Source organism: Paroedura picta, chromosome 3 (genome assembly GCF_049243985.1).
Source record: "Paroedura picta isolate Pp20150507F chromosome 3, Ppicta_v3.0, whole genome shotgun sequence".
Lineage (NCBI taxonomy): Eukaryota > Metazoa > Chordata > Lepidosauria > Squamata > Gekkonidae > Paroedura > Paroedura picta.
In genome coordinates, this window is record NC_135371.1 from 157,301,669 (window position 1) to 157,321,676 (window position 20,008).

General features: G+C 45.1%; 1 protein-coding gene across 1 annotated transcript; it reads left to right on the forward strand.

Moving 5' to 3' along the window:
• Nucleotides 1-361: 361 nt before the first annotated feature.
• Nucleotides 362-14,658, forward strand: AQP2 (aquaporin 2). Its single transcript, XM_077328905.1, has 4 exons — nucleotides 362-851; nucleotides 7,652-7,816; nucleotides 10,708-10,788; nucleotides 13,464-14,658. The coding sequence occupies exons 1-4, from the start codon at nucleotides 489-491 to the stop codon at nucleotides 13,677-13,679; spliced, it is 825 nt and encodes a 274-aa protein (XP_077185020.1). The 5' UTR covers nucleotides 362-488; the 3' UTR covers nucleotides 13,680-14,658.
• Nucleotides 14,659-20,008: the final 5,350 nt, after the last annotated feature.

Below are 20,008 nucleotides of genomic sequence, written 5' to 3' on the forward strand. Positions count from 1 at the left end.
TTTTCTGAAATCTATTACTTTTATTCTGCACACATAACAAAAGAGCATACATTTCCTTAACATGGTTAAATCACAATGTGCAACAACGGAACAGGAGCCTCAGAGCTGACTCAAGAGAAAAAAGCCAAAACAGAGAAGAGTGGCAGAATATTACTATATTCAATCACAATCTGTGGAGGGAATATTGTAATGCAGCCCGGGGCTGAGAACAACTGGACTTGCAAGATTGGGAGAGAGAGAGAGGGATGTTAATGTTTCTGATTATCAGAAAAGAAGGCTGGCTTTGAAAGCTCCTGAACTGGAACAGAAACATTTAAAAAATCCATTTTCCAAACCCCACCTCCTCTTGAAAATGCCTGGATATTCTGCAACCATATATATGCAAACACTTGCAGAGATTGTCCTCCAGCATCCTTCCAGGACAAGGTACTAATTGACCAGGCTGAAGGTATTGATCTTGGCTCTTCTCCCCTATTCTTTGGCCATCCATGATGTGGGAACTCCGCTCCGTGGCCTTCACCCGAGCTGTCTTTGCCGAATTCCTAGCCACGCTGATCTTCATCTTCTTTGGCTTGGGTTCTGCTCTCAACTGGCCTGTGGCCCCACCGAATGTCCTCCAGATCTCACTGGCCTTTGGTCTGGCCATAGCCACTATGGTTCAGGCTGTGGGGCATGTCAGCGGGGCTCACATCAACCCTGCAGTGACAGTGGCTTGTCTGGTGGGTTCTCACGTCTCCTTCCTGAGGGCCATCTTTTATGTGGCAGCACAGATCCTGGGAGCGGTGACAGGGGCCGCCCTTCTGCATCAACTCACACCACCTCACGTTCGTGGAAACTTGGCCATCAACAAGGTAAGCATTCTACCACCATTAGGGATGGAGAAGGGCAAAAGACAACGGCCACATGTGTCTGGACCATGGTCTTCAGGCAATCTCAATGAAGAGAAGGAGATGTTGCTTCCTTCCATGGTTGTATGATGCTAGAAATCTTGGTTCTCATTTAATTCTACCCTCTGCTGTAGTGCTAGAAATACTATCTAGTTGTGTTGTACTGGCTTTGACCTGGTCATTTCACATCTCAGAAGTTAAGCAGGGTCAACCGCAGCTAGTATTTGACAATGAGGCCTCCAAGGAACACCAAAGGAAGAGGGAAAGTGCCTCTTAGCCTCTCTTGTCTTGAAAACCCTGCAGGGTTGCTGTAAATCAGCTGTGACTTGACAGCAAAAAAAGCATTAAAGGAATTTGTGTTGGGCCATATTTATGAATCTGTAACTTGGGACTTTGGAGCATGTGTCTATGGCAAGGAAAGGAGGTAAAACCTGGATATTCTGTGCTGTTGCCATGCAACTAAAGCCCAAAATCTTATGTGACATTGAAGGTTATAATTCTGAGAATGTGATGAATCATGGTCATGTAAGACAAAGCTGTGTCATAGCATGGGTTACTGGGAAGGGTTATGATTTTCCCCATAACATGTAGGTTCAGCATGGTTGCTAAGCTGACCCCAGCTGTTCTGAAGCCATCAGATTCCCTTGTTGTTTATGGTTTAACAGGAATTGGGAGCTACTGATTTTCAGAGGGGGCTTTGGAATCACTGGCAGGTCTTGATGGTGCTCCAGTTCCATTCAAAAATCTTAGCCCCCCCATATCCCCTACTCTGAAAGTTACAATTAATCCAACGACGAATTCTCATGGAAAGCTGCTTAGCTAAGTTCACTGTAAACCCATTCAATGTAACTGATCTGAGCTTTAATCCCGAATTTTCTCTGACAAAATCCAATTACTCAAACTCATCAACAGGCACTAGACTCAGTAGTCGATTTCATTCTTTTTACATCTATGGTTTCCAGCGCATAAGAGCAGAGAGACAGAAGTTCAACATGTGGAGCTGTCTTAAGAATTGCCAACCTCCAGAGAGTGGCTGGAGATCTCCTGGGGTTGTGACTGGTCTACAGACAATAGGGATCGGTTCACCTGGAGAAAGTGGCTGCTTCAGAAGGTGGACTCTAAGGCAGGGGTAGTCAACCTGTGGTCCTCCAGATGTTCATGGAATACAATTCCCAAATGCTGGCAGGGGCTCATGGGAATTGTAGTCCATGAACATCTGACGGACCACAGGTTGACTACCTCTGCTCCCAGCCTCATGGGCAAAGCTTTCAGACGGCTGTCTTACCACTCTGCGCCACAAGAGGCTCTCAGACGGGCGTGTTAGATGGTGCTAATTCTAGACTGTTAAATGGCCATGCTGGGATTGGCAGAGCTTCCTTTCTCGGCTGTGTATTGGTCCTTGCTAGTTATTGCAGTTCTCTCTCTCTCTCTCTCTTGGCATTTATTTCGCCAGCCCCTACCATTCCAGTCTGGGAGAGGTACAAACATAAATGTGGATTGTGCAACAAGGAGCGGCAGAGCTTAATTTTGACTTACAAGCACGGACACACTCCAAGAATGAAGAGCCCTGGTCTCTGTCATTTAACACACAAAGTCCAATTCATTCAATTAGACTCTCGGCCTTTTCAATTAGGTTAAGAGGTGTGGAAAGCACTTGATGCATGGCTCCTTCCCAGAACACTTGATAATATCAACGTCCAAGGTCACCGAGGAGGAGACCATGACGTTACTTACCACTCTTCTGGAACAATGTGAGAAGGAGCCATGCAGACTTCTAATGAGGCCCATCGAGAACCAGCATGGTGTGGTAGGTTAGTGGATTGGGCTAGGACAGGGGTGGCCAAACTGGAGCTCGCCAAATGTCCATGAACTACAATTACCATGAGCCCCTGCCAACATGATGGCAGGGGCTCATGGTAACTGTAGCCCATGGACATTCGGAGAGCCACAGTTTGGCGATCCCGGGCTAGAATCTGTGACATACAAATTGAAATCCCTGCTCTGCCATGGAGCTTACTGGGTGACGTTGGGCCAGTTGCAGTCTATCCGCCTAACCTACCTCGTAGGATTGTTGTGAGGGCAGAGTGAAGTATGCCACCGTGATCTAAGAAGAAGGGAGGGATTTAAAATACACAACATAAATGAGAAGCCCCAATAAAACAATTCCTGCGATGTTAAAAGTAATATGCAAAATAAATTTTTCCTTCTTCCAAAAACAGAAAGTTCCAGCTGCACATAAGTAAGACATGCTGATGCTCTAACCTCGCTCAAGTGTACAAGGCCCAAAGTTGCCAACTTCCAGGCAGGGCCTGGAGATCTCCCAGGATTACAACTGATCCCCATACTAACTACATCCGTTTCCCTGGAGAAAATGGCTGCTTAGGAGGATTTACTTCGTGGTATTATTCCCGCTGAGATCTGTCCCCCCACCCCCTCCGCACTTCCTTCCTTCAGCACTACCTCCAGACTGAATTTCCCAACCCAAAGTAAGCAGGCCTCACAGCATGGTAACATAATGTATATTTGTGTAAAGGGCCGTTGAGTAGTAGCCAATTTACAGCAATCAAGGCACAGGGCTTTCAAGGCTGGTCAGAAGTGGAGGTGTTTTGCCTTTGCCTTCCTCTGGAGAGTCTTCCTTTATGATTTTATATCCAAGTTCTGACCCTGCTTATGAGATCTGATGCTGTCAGCCTATACCCCACTACCTTTCAGATTCCAACTGTGCCTATTTGCTAACTGACTTTGCTCCCTTTCAAGATAAGCTGGGGGGGGGGGGGTTATTTAAATCTCATGCAGAGCTGTATTTAACCAATGCTTTCCTGTAAAGTTGCCCAAAATTCCAGTACAAGAGGCCCTAGTTCCTTGGTAGAGCCCATGGATTCCATGCAGATGATCCCAGTCGAACCCCCAGTAGTGTCGGGGTGGGAATGACTGCAGGAAACCACTGCCAGGCTGGTCACAATAGGCCATACTAAGTGCAGTGGCTCAATGAAAGGCATTCATATGTTCATAATGTGAAAATGAGAATCCAATTGTTTACTGGTAGAGCAAATTGAGCTTATACCTCCTGGTGTTCCAGAACTGACCCGAGGAGACTATTTAAGCCCTGGGTAGGCGGTATTTAGGATCTCATTATTCAAGTCTTGAAAGCCTTTTTGAAGAAGATTTTGTTTAGCTGTAGCTATCAAAAATAAGCCCTAAGGCTGGTGGCTAATCTGCTATTACTCACAGTGGAGAGACCAGCCTTCTGCCCCATTGAAGTGCTGCAGGGTTTGCCTGAATAGAGGCTTTGATTACATACCTGAGGGACTGCCTCTCCAAATACATCCCCCGGAGGGCTCTTCATTCAGCTAGCGCCAACTTGCTGACAATCCCTGGCCCCAGAGAGGTGAACCTGACCTTGACCAGAGCCAGGTAGAATGAGTTGCCATCTGAGGTACAAGCCCTCATGGAGCTCTCAAAGTTCTGGAGGGCATGTAAGATGGCATCTTTCCACCAGGTATTTGATTGAGACCAGGGTCCACCATTACCACCATCTAATGGGGCCCACCAGCCAAACCCTCGTTGCCCTCCATTGTGTCCCTGGCCGCAATTTAATCACCAGGCTATGGATGCTGGAGACAGGTGATTGAACTGGTTTTACCATATTTTAATTTTTTAAGCCAGTTTGGTGTAGTGGTTAGGAGTGCGGACTTCTAATCTGGCATGCTGGGTTTGATTCTGCACTCCCCAACATGTAGCCAGTTGGGTGACCTTGGGCTCGCCACAGCACTGATAGAGCTGTTCTGACCGAGCAGTGATATCAGGGCTCTCTCAGCCTCACCCACCTCACAGGGTGTCTGTTGTGGGGAGAGGAAAGGGAAAGCGACTGTAAGCTGCTTTGAGCCTCCTTTGGGTAGAGAAAAGCTGCATATGAGAACCAACTCTTCTTCTTCTTCTTCAAAATTTGTATGGGTTTTTAATCCTACTGATGTGAGCCACTCCAAGACCTTCTGGAGAGGGGCAGCATATAAATCAAAATATGAATGAGTGAGTTAATTAATTAATTAATTAACAAAATATTGTTGTCAGAGCCTGTGGTATTAATTAATTAATTAATTAATTAATTAATTAATACCACAGGCTCTGACAACAATATTTTGCTGATTGCCAGGGGTACAGGATTCTTTGACTTCGTGTAGCATATTGTCCCTTCCCATCCTTTTTTGATTTTGAATGAAAAGGCATTCATATCTTTGTAAAATGAAAATGAGCAAATATTTGGCTGGATCTACTTACAAGCCAAACTTGGATACACCAAAAGTAGGAGTGTTCAGGTACCAAGAACATCAGCATCCCATCCATGTATCCTTTGGTTTTAATTATGTCAAATAACACTAAGATCTCTCTGATATGAATCTTTGCTACTCATGTGGTGAACTGCCCGCTCTCCGTCCTGCAGTGACTTACGTAAGATTAAGACATATCAAACTGCAACTGGAATTGCCAAACAGAACAATGGAGATATTATCGCTGGGCGCATTCAAGGATTTTTCCCTCCGGAAATTAGTGAATCACTGAAGCGGGCTGCTGTCGCCAAAGAGGCAACTAAAGTTTTACCCCATCTACCTCTTCATGGCTGCCTCTTCAGACATTTTAATTTGTTTACAGGTTTATAATATGGCTGTGTCAAAATGACTTTCATTTCACAGGAAACATTTTGATTAGCCCCACTGAAAATCACTCCGTTTGGCTGATTTTATTTCTTACGTTCATGTTCATTTACCATTTTATGCCCTCGCTGATATTACTGACAAGCCATAACATATCGATGTGTAGACTTCTGAAAACACTCTGTATACCCAGGACACCCAGTCATTTGGGGACCATGGATACCATTGGAATTATGACACACTGTGAGGGCTGCAGTCACAAATTGGCTAACCACAAAATGTCTGCTGTAGAAGGCAGAACTGGCCTTTAAATGACTGCTGTAGTTTACTTCTAATCACACATTGAAGATTCTTGTGTTGTTGTTGGGACTGCAGGGTAACAACATTTGAAAGTATGCAGTTGTTAGTTAACTTTGTGGATGAGGCACAAATCTAGACTCATAGTGCTTTTGGGTTTAAAAGAGAGAATCTTTACTAGGAAAGATTATTTACAAATAGATAGATACCATTTTCATCTGCTTCAGTCTCCTTACTGAAGCAGAGTACAAAAACTTAAAAGATAGTTACAAAGAAAACAAATTGCAAGACCCTGTGGCTGGCTCAAGCAGACTACATGCCTACGCATAAGCATAAGGAAAGACCCTTAATGGAGGATGCTTAATAATGGAGGATAAAGCAGGAGTCCAACTTAAACAAAGAGATCTCCCAGCAAGTGCTGGGATTTTTCCACTGTTCAGGGCTGCAATCCCAGCACTAACCACCCAGCACCACTATTGAGCACACAGACACCCTGTGAGGTAGGTGAGGCTGATAGAGCCCAGATATTACTGCTCAGTCAGAACAGCTCTATCAGGAATGTGACTGGCCCAAGTTCACCCAGCGGGGGAAGCAGGGAATCAAATGCAGCTTGCCAGATTAGAAGTCCACACTCCTAACCACTATACCAAGCTGCCTTGCACACCAAGGTGGCTTGGTGCTGCTCTTTTTAAAAAGGGAATTGCACCAAAATTGCTTCTACCCAAAAATGAAACCTAGAGAATATTTAAAAGAATCTTAGTTAATCGCCCACGATTATCTGATAGTACCTGAGATCTTCTGCACACAAACCTCGTCCTCCACATTGGAGGCACAGCCTCTCCCCAGAAAAGCTTTCGTTCAGGACAAACTCCATGCTTTCAGAGGTGCGATTCTCCCCTATCCTAATAGAGAATTCTGTGTTGCACTTAGTCCATTTACAGGCCACACATATAGACCACAGCATAGAAATAACTTTGAAGTGCCCAATGATAGCTGTTGGACAGTTAATGTGTTTTCACCTTAAAACTGACCCAGCAAAGTTTAAGATAGAGATATTTCAATTAAATTATACAACTAACAGGGTGTGCCCAGGGCCTATTCCACATACACTGATTAATGCACTTTCAATGCACTTTAGAAGTAGATTTTCCAGTTCTGCACGGGAAAACCCAGCTGCAAAAGCACATGGAAAGGGCATTATCCTACACATGTGAAATGAGCCTAGGGCAGAGTCTGCACTTACTTTCTTTATTCCATTGTCAATCTGTTGAATTCAGATCGCTTTGAGGGAGCCTTTCTTTTCGGGGGGGGGGGAGGAGAAAATTGAAAAAGGCAGAGGAGGGAGGAAAAATCCAGGACCTATGGAAATTGAGAGAAATTAGGGGCTTCTCCTTTAAGGCAAGCTTGTCACATGACCAGATGTGACCTATCAGAGGTTCTCTACCACGGAGCTTTCTTTCCCAATCCGGATTTGAAAAATATTGAGTGTTAAAAGCACTCTAAGATATCGCACAATAAAGGTAGGGTCACTCCGGATCAATCCTTCTTGCTGCAGAAGGAAAATTTAAATCGCCCCAAATCCAAACGGAAATCGCATTCTGTGTAGAGGGCAGGGACTGAATCGACCTGGGACTGGAATAAAAGCTCCGTGCAGTTTACACCTAGGATAGCCAATGGGTCTCCTGTTGCAGAAGGATCTCAAATCCAGTCTCCTAAAATTGCTCCATCTTGCGTTTTGTAGGCAGACCCTGTCCTAACTCTGGCTGAAGCTGCACATGGTCAGAAGATGCTGAACGTTCCTCTGCTTTCTTCCAGGTTCACAACAATACAACATCAGGGCAGGCAGTCACCATGGAGCTGTTCCTTACGTTCCAGTTGGTGCTGTGCATTTTTGCCTCCACTGACGACCGCAGAAGTGATACCCTGGGGTCCCCTGCCTTGTCCATCGGGTTCTCAGTCACTCTGGGTCACCTACTTGGGGTAGGTCTTATTGGGATCTTTGGTTTATGCAGCTGAGTTTGTCCGTGCATAGAGGTATAATATCGAGAGCAGCAAATGAATCTCCCAAGTAGTAGATTGCAAAAAATAAAATAGGCATTTATTCAAGTAGATTTGGCTCACATTCAGGTCGCCATTATGAGGAGACAGAGAGACTTCATCTAAAGCAGCCTTCCTCAGCTTTTTTAACATTGAGAAACCCCCGAAACATTTTTCAGGCTCCAGGATACCCCAGAAGTGCCGTGATCATGCAGAATGTGGTAGGGAAGCAGGGTTGTTTACAGGCCTACCTGGGGGCCCTCCCCTTCTCACCCCCTCCAGGCCCATCATTGGTCTATTTGAGGGGCCAACGTGACCATATACGGACATATCACCCAACAATGTTTAACAAAATGTAAACATATATGTATAGGGCCATCAAGAAACCCTGATCTAAAGAGTCTTTTGCCTAGCACAAGTGGCTAGCTGCTCCAGCATCATGTGTATGAAAGTATAAGGGCATTGTTTCCACAGGAGAGACCTATAGACCTGTGTGCCTCCATGAAGAATGGGAAGGACAAGGGACGCAGAGAGAGCTGAGGGATCAGAGGGCACCTCCCAGGTTAAGACAAAGCAAGACATCCCATTCAAGGAGATAATGCTTATACACACATATAAGTGTATACCCAGGTGTGCTGAGCTGCTCATTGCAACATGTCTCTCATTCAGATTCCTAGAAAGCACCTTCATAGGTATGAGAAAGCCTGCCAGTCACCGTTTATGCACTGGGAACTTCACAGGAGCACAAATCGGGGGCAGGTGAGGCACACCAGGCCAAATGATCCCCCATGGGGGTGCAGTAAGAGATTGGGGCAACCTGCCATGACTAAAACCCCAGCCTGCAGCCTGGCATGAAACCTCCAGTGCATAAACGGTCAGTGAGACACATGTGCCTTATGCTTGAGACAATTGGAAAATCAATTCTTGGCTTCCTGGGACCAAATTATCAGGAAATCTTAGGGCTGTACCAGATATCCAGACAAAACGAGTGGTTTTGAAAGGCTGGAAATTTCTGTAGGGCTGTAGCTCAGTGGTAAAGCATTTGCTTTGCAACGCGAAGGTCCCAGTTTCAGTTCCCAGCATCTGTAGTGAAAAGCAACAAGCAGGAGGGTGGATCGGAAAGACTTTGCTCACTTGAGATAACGGAGAGCTGCTGCCAATCAGAATCGATCAGGGGTAGTCAAACTGCGGCCCTCCAGATGTCCATGGACTACAATTCCCAGGAGCCCCTGCCAGCGAATGCTGGCAGGGGCTCCTGGGAATTGTAGTCCATGGACATCTGGAGGGCCGCAGTTTGACTACCCCTGGAATAGACAGTAGGGATCCCGACAGATCAGTGTTCTAATAATGATGGCAATCATAACGCAGCATCTTGTGTGATTTAAATATTCTTCTTTTAACCTCGCTCAATAATTTGACCACCGAATAAGACCCCTTGAGATTGAAACGTGTCCGGTCCATTCTGTTGGTCTATTTCACATGCAGTTAGAATTGTGCTGTTTTTAAATTATGATGACCATGTTTTTAGCATGTTGAATTAGCACACTTTATTTAATAAATATTTGTAAAGTATATTTAAAATTCCCAAGGATTATCCCGCAGTTGCAAAAGGAGGAAGGTATTTTAGCACAGCCAAAAATACTCTCCAAATAAAGTGTTTCAACAGCTCTAGCTCGTGTGTCATTTAAAAAGAAGAAGAAGAAGAAAATGTTACCTTTTCATTTTAGGTTGTTTTATTTTATAGGTACAACAATAGCACTATGGAACATATCATGCCATCCTAAACAGAATTACCTTCTTTTAAGTTATTTGACGTCAATAGACTTAAGCAAGTATAATTCTGCTTAGGACTGTACTGATACTTTCCTAAAGGCATGGATCATAGTTCGGTGCAGATTCTGGACCGATAATAAAACAGAAATTAAAGGAAACTGAAATACATTAATACAACAACAATGCAGTGAGAAACCTAGTTTTAATTAAAACAATTAATGCTGTACCAATTCAATAATCCAGTTTTAATTAAAGTAGTTGGAGGGTCTGGGGCAGTTGGGTCTTCAAGGCAGAGGCCCAAGGGGTTTTTCCCAGGGAAGTAAATGGCCAACTTGTTTTCAGACAGGCAAGACTGGTTTCAGCTGGCTAGTCCCTAACAACAATTCGATCACTGGATTTACAACCAGTGAGATGTCCAGGTTCTCTCTAAGTTTTTGAAAGGTTACTTATTTTGTTATTATTTAATTTGTGTCCTGCCCCTCACAGAATCTCAGGGTGGCTAACAAAGTAGGATTTATAATAAAACCAGGATGCTTTAGGCTGATCCTGCATTGGCCAGGGGCCAGCTCTCTGGTTCTAGGATTCCAGATTGTCTTCAAGGGCAGTCCATGTAGAGTGCATTGCACCAGTCCAACCACAAAGTGACAAAAGCATGGATCAGCACAGCCAGATCAGCTGAGTCTAAGAGGAATGAGGATCAGCAAGCGAGATGCCAGTGCTAGAAGACCCTCTTGACCACTTCTCCAACCTGCTTTTCAAACAGCAAGGTCAGGCCCATGAGCTGCTACATCAGGGATTTCAGAGAATTAAAACAACAGCAACGGTCTGATCCATTCATTCATGTCAGAAAGCACACCCAACTCTACCTAGATTAAAAATACACCTCACATAGATGTGTGACTTTCTTTCTGAGAATGAACAAATGTGATTTGCAAGAATAGCCTTGATGCCTTATAGACATCCCCCACCCTTGCTTTCTTGAACCCAGCATGTCCATGTCTATTTAAATATCACCTGCCTGGGTAAATAAAATGCATAACAATACTCTCTCTGTTCCCTAGATCTATTACACCGGCTGTTCTATGAATCCAGCTAGATCTTTTGGGCCTGCTGTGATTGTGGGTGACTTTAACAGCCACTGGGTAAGACGGCAAATAATTTCAGTAGCTAACATTATAGCTTTCGACATTTTCAAGAGCTGAAAACAGAGGTTCTTGCGGCTACATTTAAGTTACCATTTTCTCAGAGAGTTCCCCTGTATTGCCCCATTCTTTTTGCAGGGTACAATCTTCCTACAATCAGGAAATCTCTTGGTATGTCTGTAATAGCATGATAATATTGAACAGGGTGAGATGTTCCCATTTCATAGGGACTGCAATTAAACTGATGTCTCGGCTGGGTTACAAGATGAAGAGATCTCAGCAGCTTGTTCCTCATAACAGGGCAAGGGATGGAGAACCCTTCTTTGGTTCTAGTTGTGCAAACTCTGGGGATTCTAGTTTGAGCCTGCTTCAGGGCAGTTTTCCCACTAGCTCTGGCTTTTGCGTGTTTGCAGATAACTTGCCACTTGTGTTCAATGAACCGAAAGAATGGAGGAAGCAAAACCTTTTAGCAGGTTTGGCACAGATCCCCAAATGCATTAAACGTCACGCTTCAGCGGGGTGGGGCAGGAGGGGGTCAAACCGCAGACACCTTAGCTCAACGGTTCTTTAGCCTGTGTGCAACCTGTAGCAACAACAATCGGATCAAGAATCTCGCCAGGGCAACCATAATTTGCGGAGATATACGAAACGTGCGTTTGGCTTCATTTTTAACGAAGCCAGGTTACCTTTTTTCATCTGAGTACTTTTGGGCCACATTTTGTTTGTCTTTTCTCTTCCACCCCCCCCCCCTCCAGAATCTATACTGTAAAAACAGGAAGGCAGCCTGGAAGGGGAGGGGGAGGGAGGCTTGCCCCTAATGCAACGTCCCTGGGCATGGGGGTTCAAACCAGGGAGAACACCCCACCTCCCTTCACCCTTCCGAACAGAGTACCTCTCCATGGATGAGGGAATAGCTAGGTGAACACTGGAGCACCCGGGTAGATTTAAGCCAACTGCTCTGTTCAACAAGGTGGGTTACAACCAAACAGATGGCAGGAAAAACATTTGGGAGCAGCAACTTGAATAGGGATGCATGTTCAACCAGCTGTGCAAAATTAACAAATGGCAAGAAAATTAGAAAGCTTCCGACTTGCCGGTGCCTCACTGATGCCTACTGTCCCTGACCCTTCCCAGGTCCAACTGAGCCTACTTGGGATGAGGGGCAGCAGCATCTCTGCCACTTGGTTCCTGGGAGAGAGACACCATCTCTTTTCACGGGAACCTTGTAATTTCGCTCAAGCCCCAGCCTCCTTCATAGGGATGCCAGTCCCCAGGTGGGACCTAGGGATCCCCTGGTTTTACGGCTTATCTCCAGGTGACAGAGATCAGTCCCTCTGGAGAAAATAACTGCATTGTGGATGTTGAGAGAATTAGTGTTGGGAAAGTGAATGTTGAGAGAATTAGTGTTGGGAAATACCTAAAGACTTTGAAGATGGAGCTGGGAGTGGGCAGGATATGGGGCGGGGCAGGACTTCAATGGAGTCTAATGCTATGGGGTCCCCCCTCCAAAGCAGTCATTTCCTCCAGTGGGAACTGATCTCTTTGGTCTGGAGAGGAGCTATTATTCCAGGGGATTCACAGGAATGGAAAGAAGTAGAAGTGGGGAAATTGTGTTTTTGTTATTTTATTTATTTGATTTTTAGTCCGCCACTCCCAAAAGGCTTGTGGCAGGTTACAGAATTTAAAAACCCAAATAAATTCTCCTAAAAACAATATAAATTACACAATACCCATACAAAGATCCAAGGTACAATGCGGCGTTAATAACAACTAAAAAATCACCCCTAACCGAGACCTCTGGGGGAGGATATTCAGTTGGAAAGGACAGGGAGTAGCCCAAAGGATGAGACAGTAACGTGGTAGAAAATATGGATGGAGAGGAGAGTTGTATGGTGCTGCGTATGCAGACATTTAGAATTTGAACAAACTTAAGACCTGAGCCTTTATCTGGGATTCGCCAGCCTTGGGTTCTCAACCAGTAATATACAAGACTGATGGACCAATCAAGAGCCTGACTTAAGTTCTAATCACAGGCCTCCTCAAAGACCAACTGCGTGTCTTGGGGGAGTTCCAAATTGTATATAAGTTCTGCTGTTTGCTTGTATGTTGTTCAGTATTTCTGGTGCCAGTGAAGTTGTTGGTTGTTGGAGTTGAGTGCCCATGTCTTACTGAACCCACGGATTTAATACATGTGGCCAGGAACTCTATGATGAAATAATTTCCCAATGCTTTGTCTGAAGGCCAAAGCATTGGGAAATTATTTCTTGGATGTTTATTTCTTGGAAATTATTTCTTGCATTGGGAAATTATTTCTTGGATGCTTTAGGATGCTTTGGGCTGATCTTGCGTTGAGCAGGGGGTTGGACTAGATGGCCTGTATGGCCCCTTCCAACTCTATGATTCTATGATTCTATAAGGCCATCTTATAACTGTGGTATTGCAGCCTTACCTCCATTACCATACCACTGTACCTTCACTGTACCTCCATTCATTCGAAGCAGTCTCATAAAATTCCCTCTCCCCATGCCCAATGAATAAAATCTTCCATTGAGATTATAAGAAGAGTTTGAGGTGGGAAGAAACACCCCCAATCTCTATTCTATGGGTTTAGGACAAGTTTATCTGAGAGTGTTTGCATAAGCCCATCAAACAATTTCTCTCATTTCTTCCTCCAGGTCTTCTGGCTGGGACCAATGGTTGGGGCAGTGGTGGCTTCCTTGATCTACAACTATGCTCTCTTCCCTCATGCAAAGACCCTCTCTGAAAGGTTAGCCATCTTCAAAGGTTATGAACCAGAGGAAGACTGGGAGGAGCGTGAAGTTCGCAGGCGGCAATCGATGGAGCTGCATTCTCCACAAACTCTACCTCGAGGAGTGATGGAGAAAGTCTAAGCCAACTCCAGCGGTATTTGAAGGGAACAGGCCACAACAAACCATGTTCTCTGGTATCTACTTCTGAGCCAAATGTACATTCCTACAAGTCGCAAAGGAATTTTGCACATTAATCTCACCCCCACTAGGGAAAGTATGTGTATCTGTGATGGAGCATCCACAGAGCCTAATTTTTTGGCTCCAGGTGTGAGACACATGCCTTTATCTCTGATGTGGAGGACTCACAAAAGAGCATCATGCTCTTTTTAATAGACTATAGGGCATCTTCTTCTGCCTAACAAAATGAAGCTAAAGGCCAATAGCAGCTGAAAGGCTAACAAAATTTATCCAAACACAATTTGTTTCCTATCCGTATCACCTGATTTTCCCCTAAACCGCTAACATTCTAATCTGGCCGCAGTGCTGTATTAAAATAAATTTGATTTAGCAGAAAATGCAGCGATCACAACAATCAGTTTATAGACTGGTCAACTCAAGGAAACATGAGTTTTAGTCACAAAAACTATAGTCAAAATAATCTGGCTTCTCATCCTTCCATATATCACGGTGAGCCCCTTTCTGGAGCCTTATGCCATTTATTACAATGAATTCCAATTCATTTTGCTCCCATCTTTTGGTGCAGAAACAAACGTCATTGCCAAACCTTGCCCAGAATAAGCTCATCCCAGCCTAAGCCATCCCCAGTGATTTCAAGAGATGTTTGCAGGGTGCTGCTCAATGTTTCCTCTATTTCCCCCCTACTGGGTGGGCCAGTTCACCTCCTGAGTAGAACATAACTGTTGTAATCTTAAAATGGGCAATGGGCAATGCAAGACCCTGTGCAGGTCCAGATTGCTGCTGAGTGAGGCCTCCGGCGTCAATAAGCCGCAACTCATGCACAGAGCTTACAGGAACGCTGGCTGCTAACAGAATCTTTTTGTTCCCTGAGCTGTCAGGGAAGAGTAGTGTACAAGTATAAAAATAAATAATTTTCATTAAAGAGTCAAGGTGTACTTTTTAACATGCTTGTGACACTAATGAACCGTGTTTGGATGTCAGATGTATAATTTAACTGGGGGGAATAACAACCACTAAGGAAGGGGAACAATATAGAGCAGGATCGTGGTATTTAACAAGGGTGGAACTAATCATTCCTCTGTGCCATTTCCCTAAGCCAAAATGCCTCCCCACAGCTACTGTGAAGGGGGGGGGGGACAGGTAACCTGTATTATGTATGTCCTTGAAAGCAGCTCAGGAGTGCGTTTCCAAATGGGAAATTTTACAGAAGTGAGACTTACAACATCATTGATCCATGGCTGTTCTCGCTCTAGCGATATCGTTTGGATTTGCATTTTTAAAGGGTCGACTTTTCGTCCATTTCTGCACTAAAATTTGCTTTGTCTGGTGCAGTTCTGAATTGTCCCCTCGCTTGCCCTGCAGCAAAGAAATCACCAGATGGGTCTAATTTGTCACTGTCCTCCCTCCCCCTCCCTCCCTCCATTCTGAAAAAACTGCCTTTTAAAAAAAGTGGGGTGATTGTGTTACAACACCGGCTTACAGTCTTGAACAGCAGTGTTATAATGTTATAACCCAGGGTGGGGTTTTTTTTTATTACATTCTGGATACTTGGGGGGAAGGTGATCAAGGCACAGAATAGTGAGATTAAGGGGCACAAAGAAAACGAAGGTGCAAGCAGGCACCATTTTGCAGAAAACACCTTTTTTGAAAAGCGCAAGAGAACAAAGCATGATGGGAGGCTGCCTTCATCGGACTCAGTGGAGAAAGCGTGTTGCAAATTTCAGCTTGGGAAATAAGGTGAGGAAAGCCCAAATGCAGAAATGCTAGAGTCAACTTGCAGCATTTAAAGAAAATCCAAAGCGAGGCTAAACAAGGGGAATCTCCTAATGCGAAAAAGTCCAATTTAGCCCCCCACCCCCCCACACACTGCACTACTTTTGCAAGCAGTATTATGGTTGTTCGCAAAGAAAAGAGTGGTTGTTTGCAAAGAGAGAAGGAGTACAGTGTTGTGCAACTTGGTAAATGTCAAAACAAAATAGGCAATCTCAGAGCTCTGGCAAAAACTCAGTAGTTTATTTTACAGAGAACTAACAGCATCGCAGGATTCTTGGGGCCGTTCCGCATTCATCCAAAATAGCACAATGGTTACTAATTGAAATCGCTACAGTTTTGCCGTTATGCACAACGTCGTTGACAATCTGCAACACTCCTGAAACCGATCCGCAAAAAGCGCTTCGTTGTAGCGCTTTCAGGGAAATCCCAAAAAGTGGATTCACCCTCCGGAAAGCGCTACACTCCTGCAACCAATCTGCAACACTAGCGGGAAAGTTCTGTGCAGTTGTTCTGTGCAGTTGTTCTGTGCAGAAAGTTCTGTGCATTGTTGCAGTTTCTGCAAAGTCCCTCCCCCTGGCTCTCTCCTCTGATCTTCCGGCGAAGCAATCACCATTTTTTTTTCTCCGAGCGAGCAGAGATCAACGCACCGGCAAGCCTTCGTTTACCCAGTGAGGCTTCCCCGGCTGCAGTCCCTCTGTTTAAAGTCACCAAGCACAAGCATCGCAGAGGCCCGTTTGCTGGTTTATTTTCACTTTATTTTTCACACTGTTTTCGGCTGAAAATCGCGCCCGTGAGGGGGGGGGGTTTCACTCGGGGGGAGCGTGGCAACGATGAAACGGCAGCTCATACATCACCTGCTAGCTGGATGGGTCTCTCCGTTGCAACGAATCAATGCATATTCGTTGCAACGGGTGTTCTTTTTTTTTTAAACCTTCCTTAAAGGGAAAGGGGCTGTTTGGGAGCATGGTAACGGCCGCCCATTGGCTGCTTGATGGCCAGGGGCGGGACACAGCTCAGCAATAGTGTTTCCTTTCTAGCGATTTTTGCCGAGACCAGAACCCTGTGGGAAATGATAGAAACGCAACTGGATTCCACTACAAAGGCAGGTATGCGTTACGCCGAATTCCACTATTTAAAATGGCGATTTTTCGTTCAGCAAACAATTTGCTACATGGATCCCGGTGCGGAATGGCCCTTGCAATTCTAAAGACAAGCACAATAGGGATCAAAAGGCAGTTATAGAGGCAAATTCCCTCTACACAAACATACCTATACACAACTCAGGTTCACACAGGAAGATTCTTATCTTCAGAGATAGTACAGTTTACAGCTAGCAGCTCTAGGTGGGAAGGAAATAGCCCAAACATCTGAAGACGTGATAGAGGGCCATCTGGCCCAGAGCATGGGAACAAAAGGGTGGGAGGATGAGCAGAGCAATTCTTTATAAAAAGTTCTGGGAGTCTGGTCAAGCAATTCACGGCAGGTGCTGGTGGCTGACATGCAGTTTAAAAAGTTAATAGCCCTAGGGTGCTTTGCCAATTCACCCTTCATTTCACACAAATTCTTCTCATTCTTGCTTGAAATATTTGATTTATGCATGTATTTATTTAGGAAATTTATATGCCACCTCCTCAGAGACCTGCATTATATGTGGGGATTGATTCTTTAAAAGCAAATCCATTTCTGGGTACTGATGTTGGATTTCTGTGTGCTGGGAGAGGCATTTAAGAAAACCAAGGTATAAAGTGCTACATGTGCAAGTTGATAATGACATAGACATTAAAATCGTGAAGAAATCATATTAATTTCTGAAAAGATCGTTCCAAATCATGTTTCAGAAATGGTTGGAAATTAGATTCAAATTGTGATTGGGGGGGGGGGGCAAATTTTGTGTGTGTTTGGAATGCCATTTCAGAGAAGTTGAAGAATTACAAATATTATTGTAAGTGATTTACATCATGACTGGGATTTGGAATGGTATAGCATAGCCCGAAGTCATCAGATCTTGAAAGCATACTGGGTTTGGTAATTGAATGGAAGGTCACTAAGGAAGATTTTGCAGAAGTAGGCAACCCAGAGAGCCTCTTGTGGCGCAGGGTGGTAAGGCAGCAGACGTGCAGCCTGAAAGCTCTGCCCATGAGGCTGGGAGTTCAATCCCAGCAGCCGGCTCAAGGTTGACTCAGCCTTCCATCCTTCTGAGGTCGGTTAAATGACTACCCAGCTTGCTGGGGGGTAAACGGTAATGACTGGGGAAGGCACTGGCAAACCACCCCGTATTGAGTCTGCCATGAAAACGCTAGAGGGCGTCACCCCAAGGGTCAGACATGACCTGGTGCTTGCACAGGGGATACCTTTACCTTTAGGCAACCCAGCTCTGTTTCTCATTTGCCCTGGAAATCCTACAGTAGGGGTGGCCAAAGAGTGGCCTTTACGGTGATGGCACCAGTTCAGTGCAAGGAGAACCCCAAGAACTCCCACCCCACCAAACACCTAATGGCTGCATTCCGGTGCCAGGTGAAAGCTTTTCTGTTCCTAATGCCTTTTACTGGTTAATGTTGGTGCTTTCTTTGCCTTTTTAGTGTTGCTATTATTATTCCTTTTGTCACTTTCCATCAGTACATTTTAAACATTGTGGGGTGGCTTATAAATTCCGATAGACCAAAACAAGTAACCGATACAGCTAAATGCGGTGCTTTCTGCGGAGACAGAGCAAGATGGGTAGCCATATCCGAAGAAGTGAGCAATGGCTCATGAAAACTCACCCCCTTGCCACAGATACTGTTAGTCTTCAAGGTGCCACAGGACCCTGGCTCTTTTCTCCTTCTAAATGCTATTTGTGATTCAATATATATTTTGTAGAAAGCAGAGGTACAGTGAAGAACTACATCTAAGGCTGCTGCAAAGCCAGTCCTAGACTGGGAGGGTAGTGGATAGAGAGTTCTTGGGGCCTCTCACCTCTTCTGTCCATCACCAGCATCCTTTTTCGTATTGCCCTTCCTTCCCACCCACCTGTGTGTCTCCTACCTGCCTGTGTATCTTCGCCCTTCTCCACCCACTGCCCATGCTCACAGCTGCCAGCACTGCCCAGTCAAGGGCCGCCAGCAATCCTTTCTCTGATGGTGCTGGGCCTTGTGTGCAGCTGAGAAACACAAGCGGAGGAGCACTTGCAAAAGGGTGGGCTGGGAGAGGATGTGGTCTCATCAACAGCAGCAGCCCTGCTGGGCCCTGGCTGCTGCCCCTCCTGAAGGTATGCTGATGGCAGGCCCAGGGTGTGGCATGCACTCTGTTCCAAAGGCAATTTATCTTTTAGAAAAAGGAATCCCGGATTTGATTACCCTTTTCAATTGCCTGGAAGTCTTCTTTCAGAAGAAGGTAATTGCAGGCAATACCTGTCGCAGGTGAATGCTAGTGCATATGAGTCACAAAGAAGAGCAGCAGTGAGCCATTTGCGAGAAGGAACACCTACGCCTTGTGCCCTGAGCAGGACAGTGAGTTACATGTTGAAAATCTAAGCCAGCCTTGGATTTTAAAACACAATGCTGTGCTTTCCTTGAATGGGCTGCTTCTGCCCTACAGTGCAGATCGTTCTATAAAGACAGAAACAAAATGTCATTTCAGCGTGGGTAGAAGCACTTTTGGTGGCCTTGGCATGGTGATATGATAGACAGACAACATGCTTCTGTTCTGAGCTCTTGCTGCATGACCTTGGATGACCTTGGATAATATACTAATGGCTGATTGCTTTGCATGGTCAGATCAAGGGCCAGAAGGACGATCCAGTGATTGTACACCATTGCAATGGCATTGCAAGCTGATAGCACATTCTGGTGCAATAATGAGTGGCAATGGCCAATGTCACCAATTACCAGTTTTGGCATTACACCAAGTCTTTTGGGTGGTCCAAAACTGGGCAGAAAGGACATGTGGTATGGACGAGACTGGGACTGGGATGATAAGGGGTGAGCTGGAAGAGCCTCAGCATTGCATGCAGAAGACTCTGGGTTCAGTTCCCAGTTAGGCAGTAGGAGATGTGGAAGACTTCTGCCTGAGTCCCCAGAGAATAGAAAATATTCACTTAGGTAAACCAGTGCTTTGATCCTGTATAAGTTAGCTTCATGTGTGTTCACCTATCCAACACAGCTTGATACTAAAAATATTGGTTGGGTGGATCAAGTCAAACATCTCCTCCTTTCCAGATGCCTCTGAGAAGTTCAAAAAAAGCAGGACATAATAGCTGATGCTTAAACTCAGCAATGTCAGACGTTTCTCAAGATGGATACACCATTTTGGGTTATCGTGGCTCATAATTATTGGTGGACCTTTCCTCCCTAACCATAGGTCTAATTGTGATTTAAAGCAACCTGAGCTAATGGCTACCATCACAGCAAACTTCCACATCTGAGGTCATTGGTATGAAGGGAAAAACCAAAAGGGACAGACCTGGTGGAGAAGGCCACCTGGCCTAGGTGTCCACATTTATTGTTTTGGGGAATACCAAT

Bases quoted from the DNA above. Each gene is read 5' to 3' on its own strand.
- AQP2 (XM_077328905.1), top strand. From the start codon at position 489: ATGATGTGGGAACTCCGCTCCGTGGCCTTCACCCGAGCTGTCTTTGCC. The intron at 7,817-10,707 runs GTAGGTCTTATT...TCTGTTCCCTAG, and splicing joins CTCTGGGTCACCTACTTGGG to ATCTATTACACCGGCTGTTC. The intron at 10,789-13,463 runs GTAAGACGGCAA...TTCTTCCTCCAG, and splicing joins GTGACTTTAACAGCCACTGG to GTCTTCTGGCTGGGACCAAT.